General features: G+C 37.7%; 1 protein-coding gene across 1 annotated transcript in view; it reads left to right on the forward strand.

Moving 5' to 3' along the window:
* Window positions 1–390: 390 nt before the first annotated feature.
* suclg2 (succinate-CoA ligase GDP-forming subunit beta) overlaps window positions 391–12,122 on the forward strand; it is a 120,344-nt gene continuing 108,612 nt past the window's right edge. The window contains exon 1 of the mRNA XM_028002740.1: window positions 391–535. Coding sequence (XP_027858541.1) covers window positions 452–535 — 84 coding nt within the window. The 5' untranslated portion in view covers window positions 391–451. The remainder of the gene's footprint in view (window positions 536–12,122) is intronic.

Here is a 12,122-nt window from a genome sequence, read left to right on the forward strand (position 1 = left end):
GGACTTTTCAGGATAATGTATAACATATTACATTATATTATATTATATTATATTATATTTAACATATTGAAAATGACTGTATATCAAATTTGTTTCCCAAAGCAAACTATTAGCGATATTGCCAGCATTTGCTTACTCAAATGACTAACAAAAGTGACAACATTTTGTTAGCAAAAAGCAAACTATACTAGACAAATACTCTCACTTTTCATCACTTTACAGCAAGATATAACCCACTACACCACAGCGTGCACATTTCAAATACCTAAGCTTACAGTACATTGGCAGTATTTACCAGTGTTGTCACGTCAGACCTGCGTGAAAGCGGTTCCCTCCATAGGTTCTCTCTGCTTGAAGCCCCGCCCACATCTTCCGGTTGCCCTATGAACGGCTCCTTGTTGACGCACACGTGCTTTCGACGTCACTCCTGTCTCCGGTATTGCGTGTCAACATGGCGGCTTCCATGGCTTCCCAGGCTGCAGTTAGAGGACTGAGGACAACTGCGACAAAGCGCGTCCTGCTGGACAAGCTACAGGTAGCAGTGCGGCTTGTGCTTGTGACGGCGCGGGTCTGTGCTCCCGCAGGTTGTGCGTGGCGTGTAGGGAACGTGGTTTGCGGGGTTATGCCTCTTCAGCAGAGTGACAGACAGTAAAGGCTCTCTTTTCCCTGCAGACTCCTGTAATCACTGTAATTATACATGTCCTGTTACAAGTACTGTACCGCTTGACAGTATCATAGTTATTTGACTCGAGCTTGTCTGAAGAAAGTCTGAGTAACTCGTCCGTCCCCGAAAGTTGGAAAATTGTAGGCGTGTGTAAGACTAGATTAGCATCTTAAATGCTTTGAAAATTCCATCCAATTAACTTAGACCTTTTATTTTGAATAGAGGCAGTACACATTTAGATATGCATAAGACTAGAGCTTTCAAATTGAGCTGAAGATACAAAGTGTACCTGCACCCTGCTTCTACAACAAAGGTCAGAGTGGTGGACTATAACCTCATTTCAGATAAACCTGGAGTACAAAGGTTACCTTTGGTCTTCCGCCTGTGAACGGCAGGAAGCAGATAGGCCTAAATCACTCTAATGCTGTCAACGCTGCTGAACAGAGCAACAAACTAGCTGCAGTCTATTGACTTGCAAAGAAACACTAGAGAACAAAGTTGTATTTCTACTGTTTTCTATAAGTTTAGATTAGAGGGCTAAAAACATCAGAATTTTCAGCTACAAACCTCTCCAAGTTTAACTTTTCCTGCTGTAGTTTGTCATTTCATTTATAGTAGACATGGCATGTGGTATTATGAGTTTCACTTCATATATCACAGTGTAATGGTGTCATGTTGTCTAACATTTATTTATTTTTAATCAGCTGTATTTTTCCAAGTGCTTCGTACAACATAATACACAAAATTATACCAACAGCAGAGTTATAGAAATTTATCTTTTTGCTTTTTTTTCATGCCACGAAAAAAAGCATGTGGAGCATTTATCAGTTGCAGAGAAAATCCTGCAATGGGTAGTTGAGAGGCATTTTCCAGTGATTTATTGGTTGGGCGAGAGTGACAGATACCCTCTACAACCATGTTTGGATTCTTATATATAAAGAAAATGTCTGAAGTTAACATCAATATCAGCCAATTTTAGTATTTTTTTTTAACAAATCGGTTTATTAGTAAATCTGAGCCGATATCAAAAAACAGTGTTTATTTCTTGCTCGTGTTTCTGAAGGAGAGAGAGTTGGACATGTGGTATTTGTTTGTTCATGTGGTAGTGACGCAACGCAGGATTTTAAGGTGTTTATCTGGCGCAGTGTGGTTGTCTTTCTTTTTTTTTTTTCAGTGCTAAATGGTTACGTTAAGTGTAGCGGTTTTTGGCCACAGCCATCATTGTTAATATTGGCCCAAATTTTGAGATTGGTGCATCCTTATCTTAAGTAATGGACAAAGTAAATCAATGTCCAGAATCAGGCAAATTCCAAGTTGTGTGTGTGTCTGAGACCTTTAATGTGGATAACTGCACATTTACTTTGTAAGCGAATCATTACATAAATTCTGTCAGGTCACCTCTGTAATGTCTTGTTGTCTGTGAAGGAGGAAAACTCCTCCCAGTCCACACCTCCACGTTACATCTTCCTGGCTCATCTGCCGGCTGACTGCTAAGGAACTGTTGTTTGTGGCTGTAAATATTTCCAGATTAGAGTTTCCTTTAAGTGATGGAAAAATATTGTAACTGCTTTTTCCCCCACAGCCAACGGACTGACAGTGCAGTTAGGTTGGAAATTGGCAGCACTCTTACTTCATGCTCCATACAGCTGGAGAAAACTACTCCAGTCCTGTTTTTCTATCTTGATAAAAAATACTTTAAACTGCTGAAATGCTATGGCAGAATTAAAACTGAATGACCTGCCCATATCTTGTTTGTTTTACAGCTTTAGTGTGTCTGAGTCAGTGCAGAAGTCTTCAAGACAATACAGCGAAGCACTACTTTTTCCCCTCTAAGAAGAATCAAATGTTACGTTTATTTTTAATGAAATGGTAGGCAATTACTATTAATTTTGCCCACAAATATATATGCAGGCAAAGCATTTATTTTCAAATTGAAAAGAAAAGTCCCGTGTTGTTGTGGCTCCTGGAATATCTCCTCTCGTGCCCTTCTTGACTGCCTCTGCTCCTTCCTGCTTGCCAAACACAGCGCTCTGAGCGGTCCCAGGGTGTGTTCTTACAAACAGCATGCTGCTGTTGCTGAATCAGAAGAGCGAGAAGGAGGTGGTTGTGTGGTGCAGTGGCTCTCACTGTGCCAGGATATCCCTTACACGCAGGTGTTGATTCAGCTCTCACGCTGCCCCTGATGCTGGCTCATGAATGTAACTCAGAATGGGTCTGTTGCATTATTAAGAAAACAGCGCAGCACCTTTGAAGAGGCAACGGTTGCACCTCGTTCAGCCTGTGGGGCAGGAGATATTATTATGATTACTCCTAAATAAATAAATAAAATTTTAAGTTTTCATCTTCAAGTTTTAAATGAAAACTTAAAATTTATATGTTTGTGTAAAATGAATATTGTTCTTTTATTCTATGAACTACTGACAACATGTCTCCGAAATTCCAAGCAAAAAATTGTTTATTTACTTACAGGAAATGAGAAATGGTCAAAATAACACAAAAGATCCAGCGCTTTCAGATCTTAAATAATGCAAAGGAAACAAGTTCATATTGATTTAGAAACAACAATACTAATCTTTTAACTCGGGAAGAGTTCAGAAATCAATATTTGGTGGCATAACCAAGAGGATTTCTATAGGGTTCAGTGCAGTGGGCTCTTAATATTTTGCTATATATATATATCTATATATATATATATTGTTATATACTGTATATGACATGTACTTAATTTCCCTATGTTTACAATATCTAGTTGTGGTGTAGAGCTCTTGATGATGTTGATCTTCACGTATTTCCAGACTTTTCTGTGAATAATAACGCTGAATTATTCTCGATAAATTTGACTTTTTGTGGATTGTTTTGTAGAGCATATCTAAAATATTCAAAAGTAAATGCTGCTTGGGAAGCAGAAATATGTTGACGCAATGCTACTTGACAGGCTATTGGCTGGCATTTGTAAAGCAGCCAATCCAGAGGCACCAATCTTGGCACTGATTGGCTGTACTACCAGGAGTGGAGATAAGGAAAACTGTAGACGTTAGCTTCTGTGGTAGTGCTGCTAGCACAGTTTCCACTGCGTGTATGAATGTATATTTGGTGGTTAAATTATTAAAATGGAAAGTTGCAAACGGTTCTAGAGAGGATCTCAAGTATTTGTGGATTTTATCTATTGTGGCCAACTCTGGTCCCTAACCTCAGTCAACACAGGAGGTCAGCTGCATCTAGCTCCATCCATCTTCCTATAAACTCTAACCTTGTTTGTCCTCAAAAACAAGCGCGCTATCACTTCCATAGGATATATGGAATATATGTTTAATTTATGTCTATGTGGCAAAAATAATATACTAATACACGTGATAAATAATTATTACATAATTATTAAATAAACAATGCGTATATTATGTTGGCAGCAGGATGAGTAATTTTCACTCTGGTTTAGGGCTGTTGTAAACGAATATTTTAGTAATCGAGTAATCTATCGATTATTCTTACGATTAATCGAGTAATCGGATAAAAAAAATTTATAAAATAAACTATTGGCAAATCTGCAATAACACCAGTTAGTCCAGATCAGTCCAATATCTCCTTTTTGAGCATCCCTAACAGTTAAATGTTTGTAGTTTAGAAAGTTTACTTGTAACAGTAGTTTGCTTTAACCTGAAGAAAAGTTATACTAAGATATTAAATTATATTCAAATAATAAAGTGGCAGGCTCACAAATATGCTTATAAAAATGTCTATACTCCAGCTTTTAGTTTATGTATTTATCTTCAGTGAGTAATACACATACACGTAAAAGAACTAAGTAAACAACTCATTTAACTCTTAACATTTTATTGATAATAACGCAATAACATTAAACCTCCAGTAAAGTTTCAAAGTAGTACAGCAAATCTCTTGCTTTTTTGTTCTAAAGTTCAGACAGAAAAGATAGATAAAGAAAATACTTGATTTAAAAATAAAACAAGTTTAGACAAAATAGTAAATACTGCATTTTATACAATATATTTTAAGTCTAAGGTGCAACAAATTCCTTGCTTTTTTCAGTGCTAACACAAAAGAGTAAAAAAATATTCATTAGCTTTAAATAGAAAAGTTAAGGCAAACCAGAGAATACAGCGGTCGCATGTCTGTGATGATCATATTTAAAATGCTGTTTGTGAACTCAGCTGCTTGAACAACCGAACATCCTGGAACCCTTTGAACAAAGCTGTCCAACGTATGACTCTTCGGTTCACTGAATAGAAGCACAATGTAATGATTATTTGTTTATTCCTTGTTATGAATTAAATATATTTCAAGTGCACTAATTTGGATATTATAACATTTAATATTATTAAGTTGGAATCTGCACTGACAGCTCATCTGCCATGATAGCAGCTTTAGTTTCAGTTTTATTTTATTTATGGATTTAAGGCTTTCATTTATGTGTGAGTTTTGAGGATGCTTTAATTAAAAGCATTATTTTTAACCATCACAGAAAAATCTAAATGCAGTGAAATGTTTTTTTTATGTATTGGAAAACAGAATGTAATCTATATGTTAGGAAAAAAATAAACTTACTCAAAATGTAAAGGTTTGAGTTTGTACAGAGTTCTGCAGCCTTAACTAGTCATAATAAAATGCAAAAATGTTGCTATTTTTATTAAAACGATGCTATTATTTATTCTTGATTGCTTAGGTATAAACAAATATAGAATTACTACAAAAAATATTAATCAAAAATTTCTAATTCATACATAACAGTAGCGAGAAGAAAAGACTGTAACTTTTCAGGATGGAAAGACACCAATAAATAAATGCTTTTCAGCTTATGCCTGTAATCTGTTGCTGCGTATTTTTATTAACAAACTTACATTAAGTCCTGCATAATTTCTCTCAGTTCCACCCTCACATACAATTTACATTACACCCGGTTAAGTAACCGCTATGTTTAGATGTAACGTTAGCAAAATAATGTGCCTCAATTTACATCTATAACATGGCAGATTATCACACAACGTAGTTAGCAAAGAGAACATAAACGTTACCTGTTGGCAACAGTGTACGAGTTGGATGCATGTAGCGGGTGTTTTCTCTTCAGATGCTGCAACATTGATGTCGTGCTGTTGTGGTACGCCAATTCTGCTTTGCAGTGGATGCATTGCGCTGTGTTGTCCTTTCTGTTTAGCCTAAAATGTTCCCAAACTTTTGACATTTTTTGTCGCTTTCGGGGTTCTCCTTCTGAGCATTCTCCGGTTCCCTCCATAGCTACAAACTTAGCACATGTGCTCCAGGCGCTAACGGAAGTGGTAGCGTTGTGCAACACAAAAACCCTCCGGCTAGACCAGTGTGCTGCGTATTTAACAGCATTGCTTATTACAATACAATAAATTTAGCGAAGCTTCGAGGCAGATAAATTTCCTCGAGGATTTTTTGTAATCGAGTTACTCGAGTTACTCGATGAATCGTTTCAGCCCTACTCTGGTTTTTAAAAAGCTGTGTGTTTTCACAATTGATTTATATGTTAGATAATTTACATAATTCTATGAACCCTGCTGTTTTAACTTAAGGTTATTGTTCCATTAGAATCTTATACTGGCTCTTGCTTTTAAAAACTGCAACTTATTACTCTTCATGAATCTGTGGCGTATGATGCATTACCCTTATGTGTGCACTCGCAGCTTCATCCTTGGATTTGTTTTGTGGTCATGCTCCTTCTTGAAACTCAACCTCAACAAATTCCATCCAAATTTTAACACCTTTGTTAAAAAAAACTGATAAGGGAGCCTGACTTCAGCTATTATGTGGAAATTGAGCCACTCCAGTTGCTACTCGTGTATTGCTAAACTATTTTTGTCGGGTGGCAGAGTTATCCAGTGACTGCTGTTGTCTAGAAGAAGCTGCAGCTCAAGGCTTCTCTCTCAGAAGACATACTTCTGAATAAAAGCGAAATGGAGGGGATAACGATTTCTGTCTTGACTCGATAAAACATGCTGTTACATCAGTTCTGTCACTATCCAGTTTTTATTGTCAACAATCACACATACAATCATTTTGCAGTTTTGAACTCCAAGCTTTTGAACTAAAATTAACTGAACCAATTTTGTGTGTGGTGATCTATCGTCCGCCAATGTTCAACAAGGACTTCATTCATGAATTCTCTGAACTTTTGGCAGGGATTGTCGTAGAGCACGATCGTATTTTAATTATAGGTGATTTTAATATACACATATGCTGCCCAGATAAACCTCTGGTGAAGGACTTTTTGGACTTGATTGACTCATTTGATTTTATACAATCTGTGGTTGGACCAACACATTCAAAGGGCCATACTCTGGATTTGGTGTTATCACATGGGCTTTGTTTGGATACCATTGAAATCTTTCAGACTTGTATTTCAGATCATTTCCCTGTATTATTCTCTATCAAGATTTCACCTCCTGTGGTTACAAGCAATGTTAAACCTCTACTTTGTCGTACCATTAACTCTGATACTGCTCTTCAACTGAATGCAATCTTAGCTCCTACTACATTCCCTACTGATAACCTTGATATTGAAGCTCTTGTTACAAATTTTAACAACATCTGCTCTAATGCTCTAAATACTGTAGCTCCTTTGAAAATTAAATCAACTACAAGAAAGAAAGTTTTGGAGCCGTGGCTTAATGAAACCACACGCGCACTTAGACGAGAATGTAGGCGCGCTGAGAGGAGGTGGAAAAAAGATAAGCTTCAGGTTTCCTTTCAAATTTTGAGAGACAGTTTAATTAATTATCAGAATGCTGTCAAATTAGCAAAATCGAAATATTTTATTACTTTTGTAGCTTCAAATAGGCATAGGCCGCAGGTCCTTTTTAATGTCCTGGATAGGATGGTCAATCCCTCGATTATATCAAGTCCTTTAGACTCTGTTGAACGTTGTGAGGCTTTCTCTATGTTCTTTATAGGAAAGATTGAAGCTCTTAGAGGCTTGAATAAGCTGGTAGACTTAGATTCCCTTGGAATGCCACAATGCCCAGCAACTCTAGAGCACTTTCAGCCAGTTTCCATGGATGAACTGAAGTTGGTTATAAACCATCTGCGGCCTTCAAATTATCCACTGGACTGTCTTCCTACTCGTCTGATAAAAGACATTTTTCTGATTTTTGGCAGCTACATTCTTAAGGTGATAAATACCTCATTGCAGTCAGGTTGTGTACCATCTACTCTCAAACATGCTGTGGTCAAACCTCTTCTTAAAAAATCCAATCTAGACCCCAGTGACCTAGCAAACTTCAGGCCCATTTCTAAATTGCCTTTCTTATCTAAAATTCTTGAGAAATTAGTTTTTATTCAGCTTGAAATGTTTTTAAAAGACAATAATATAACTGAGAAGTTCCAGTCTGGGTTTAAAGTTGCTCATAGCACTGAATCTGCCTTGCTCCGAGTGTATAATGATCTCCTATTAACAGTTGATTCAGGCAACATTGCAGTTTTATTACTTCTAGATTTGAGCTCTGCATTTGATACTGTAGATCATCAAATTCTTTTACATAGATTAAAACACTGTGTTGGCCTGCGAGGCTCAGTATTCCAATGGTTCAAGTCTTATTTAGAAAACAGAACCTTTTCTGTTCATCTTGACCAATCCTGTTCTGGGGCCAGACCATTAAAGTATGGTGTTCCCCAAGGGTCAATTTTAGGGCCCATTTTGTTTATCTTGTATTTACTGCCTCTTGGTAAAATTTTCCAAAAATTTAATATTTCCTTTCATTGTTTTGCAGATGATATCCAGATTTATTTGCCCCTTAAATTGCAAAATGGTACAACTGATTCTCTTCAGCTGTTGCTAAACTGTTTAGCTGAAGTTAAATTATGGATGGAAAAAAACTTTCTTCACCTCAATGAAAGCAAAACTCAAGTTCTATTATTTGGTCAGAAACTTCAGACTACAAATCCAGATCAGATTCTTGGTTCTTTAGCTCGCTCTTATCAGACCTCTGCTAGGAATCTTGGTTTCACTTTTGACAGCTCTCTAAAGCTACATAAACAAGTTAGTTCTGTCGTTAAATCGAGTTTTTACCACCTTCGGCTTTTAGCAAAAGTTAAATCTTATTTCGGTTTTAAGGACTTTGAAAGACTTATCCATGCCTTCATAACAACTCGACTGGATTACTGCAACTCTTTATATAGAGGGATGGAAAAATCACAGATTCAGCGACTTCAAATGATCCATAACGCAGCAGCACGGCTTCTCACAGGAACCAGGAAGCATGACCACATAAGGCCAACTCTGGCATCTTTACACTGGCTGCCTGTCTTTTATCGAATAGATTTTAAGATTCTTTTGTTAACTTTTAAAGTTTTAAATGGGTTAGCCCCCCCTTATCTTCGGGACCTTTTAAATCTCCAGTCTGTGTCCAGAACGCTACGATCAAATAATCAGTTATTACTTACAGTTCCTCGAACTCGACTTAAGAGGAAAGGAGATCGAGCTTTTTCTGTTGCTGCTCCTGTTTTATGGAATAACTTACCTTTCCAGATTAGATCTGCCCACAGCCTGGACCATTTTAAATCGCTTCTTAAAACTCACTTTTACTCTCTGGCATTTAAATGATGTGTGTTCTGTTTTGTCATTTGTGTTGTTGTTTTTGTGTTGTTGTTTTGTACAGCACTTTGGTGCAGTCTTGTCTGCTGTAAGGTGCTATATAAATAAATTTGACATTGACATTGACACTAGCAATGGGCCAGTATTACAGCAAACTAGGGATGCACGACATTGGATTTTTTGGCTGATATCCCATATGCTGACATGCTAAAACTCATTTGACCAATAACTGATATCAATACCAATATTTTTTTTTATATACCTACTTACTGAAACTATGGCTTTCTCTATTGTGAAATTAAAGTACTGCATTATCTTTGTTAATTTAGCCTGCTAACAAATGCAAATGCTAAAGACAAAGACAATATATGTACCGTAAACTTTTAACTTTAAAGAAACTAATAAAACCTCATAAAAATGTGGCATTATTCTGGTTTTGAGCTAAAATATATATATTTTTCACCTAGCAAAAAGAAGAAACATATATCTAGTTCCAACTAAATATTAGGTTGTCCTCAGATTCTAAATTACCTTTAGCTGTGATTGTGTCCAGATGTCTCTGTGTTGTCCTGTGATGGACTGGCGAACCCTCCAAATTGTACCCTGCCTCTCACTCTGAAGATAAGGCCCCAACTCCACACAAAGAGAAAGCAGTTATGGAAAATGGATAGATGTATGTATGCCCATGCTTATCACCATGCTATGGACAAGTTTGAATATCTGACATTTAAAACCACATCCTTTTGCAGCAAGATGCGGCTCAAAAGTAACTCTCGCAAAACTTTTAATCTCACTTCTGCCACCTTTTTGTAGCTGCTTGTCTCCTGAAAAGAAAGGAAGTCCTTTTGTCTCCGTCTCTTTCCCCAGTTTCTCTTTTTTCCACATCTCTTACTCTCTCTCTCTCTTTTTATCTCTATCTCTCTCTCATGGGGAAGGTGATAACGGTAATGCTGAGGATTTCTCTTTGGTCCACAGCACAGTGTCGCAGCCGCAAATGATTGGCAGCCAGGTATCACCACAATAGAATCAAATCAGCTCTGACAGTATGTCAACTCAACTGAGAAATTCAATTTGTGATGATTTGTAAACAGCAATGCCTGGAACCCGTCAGTATCCAAACAGTTAGGCTGCAGAGTACTCTTAAAGGAGTGGTGAGATGTTGTTGTCTTTCTCCAAACTCATAAATCAAACCTCCCCAATTCTTCGGTGCTGGGTGAGACAAACCTCAAGCTGCTTTTCCCTGTTCCCCGCGCAGCTGGGACTATGTAAATATTTATAGTTTTTACTTTATGTAAGGTGTTCATGTCTACTAATAATCCAGCGGCGTCGAAGTCCAGCCCGGTCTGACGGGGGTGCACGGGGAAAAGAGGCAGCTCGGGGGACTTAGCCCTGAATATTTCATGGAGGGGGTGGAGAGCCCTCTGCTCGCAACAACTTCTTTAGCTGGAACTTCAAACGGCGGCCGGTTTCCCCATCTGTTTCAGCTCGAACACATTTACATTTCCGCCCCGCAAGGGACACTGGAGGCCGTAGTTAGCTCTTACTGGATTTGAATATCACTCTCCAAGGTTAATAGCCGTTTCTGTAGCTGATGTGGTGCTTTGGCTCTCTCAATTATTTAGACTGGCTGCAGTCATTAGGAACTGTAACCAGCCTCCGAAATGAGGAATGCAGTTAGTGAATATGGCTGTACTACCTGCAGAACATCTACTCTTATTCTGGTTTAGGAGCAAAGGGAAAAACCTGATTTAGATTGAGAAGTCATTCAACTCTACTTACGCTAGGTGTTTAACCACTTACTGTTTTAGTGGCCTGATGTTAGACCATCTGCTGTTTAATCTAATTCCAGCGTGTGTGGAAAAGTGTTGTATAGAAGTAGATGTTCATCCAAATTTCTGTTAGAAATTCTTGAATTTTAGTTGATTTCAAACCACACAGGGGCGGTATGAGAATCTATATAGCATGTTATCTTCATGCTATGTACGGTACTTTATACCCTGGCTATTGCCTTCCTACACAACTCTGATCGATTCTCATCTCCATTTAGTGCTCTGTCTGGGATTTCTCCCATTGATCTCGATATTTCCAAGTTTCCGTGCTGGTGTAGAATTGTAGTCTGCTATAGTTGTAGTTTTAGCAATGCTTCCAGATATTGAGTTAACATTAACAGCTGTTTTGTTCGACTGGGCACTTGTCTATTCACAGTTGAGAATGGCTGTTCACAGTGCAGGCAATTTCTGGTAAGCAGCATAGCGTCAAACTGGCGCATTGCATACTTCTCTGGCAAAAGTTAGCGATTGGGTAAAATGTCCACATCTCCAGCAAGCAATTGTTTCTCAATAGACGAAGGTTCAGACCCTCTGAATGAAGTAAAGCATAGAAGAAGAGCCTGGTTTTTACCAGGCTGAGTACTTCAGTCTCCTCCCTTATTCCCACATTACATGCTTTGTCAGTCAGTCTTTCTTAAAGACCTTCAGTGGTGTATGTGTATATTTTTCCTATGTTTCTCATGTGTTGTCCCTTGTGGACCATCATTTCAGACTGAATTTAAATCACTTTTCTACATTCTAGATATGGCATTTACTAATGAGAGCCACGTTTGTGGGTTAGGAGCTGCAGGACATCAGCAATTTTACATAATTGGGATTTTTATCACAACATATAATACAGTTTTGCTAATTGTGCATATGAAAATTCAGTGCTGTGAAAAAGTAGTTGCCCTCCAACCTTCATAATTTCTGGTCATCAAAAAACATTGGTGTCAAAGACAACAAGTAAATATTAAAATCAGTTTAAATATGTGTTAATTTTTAAGGGGAATAAAGCTACCTAAATCAACCTACAAATGTGTACCATAGAAACTGACACTGAAACCTAACGATTGGATGTGTC

The sequence above is a fragment of the Xiphophorus couchianus genome, chromosome 20, assembly GCF_001444195.1.
Source record: "Xiphophorus couchianus chromosome 20, X_couchianus-1.0, whole genome shotgun sequence".
Taxonomy (NCBI): Eukaryota; Metazoa; Chordata; class Actinopteri; order Cyprinodontiformes; family Poeciliidae; genus Xiphophorus; species Xiphophorus couchianus.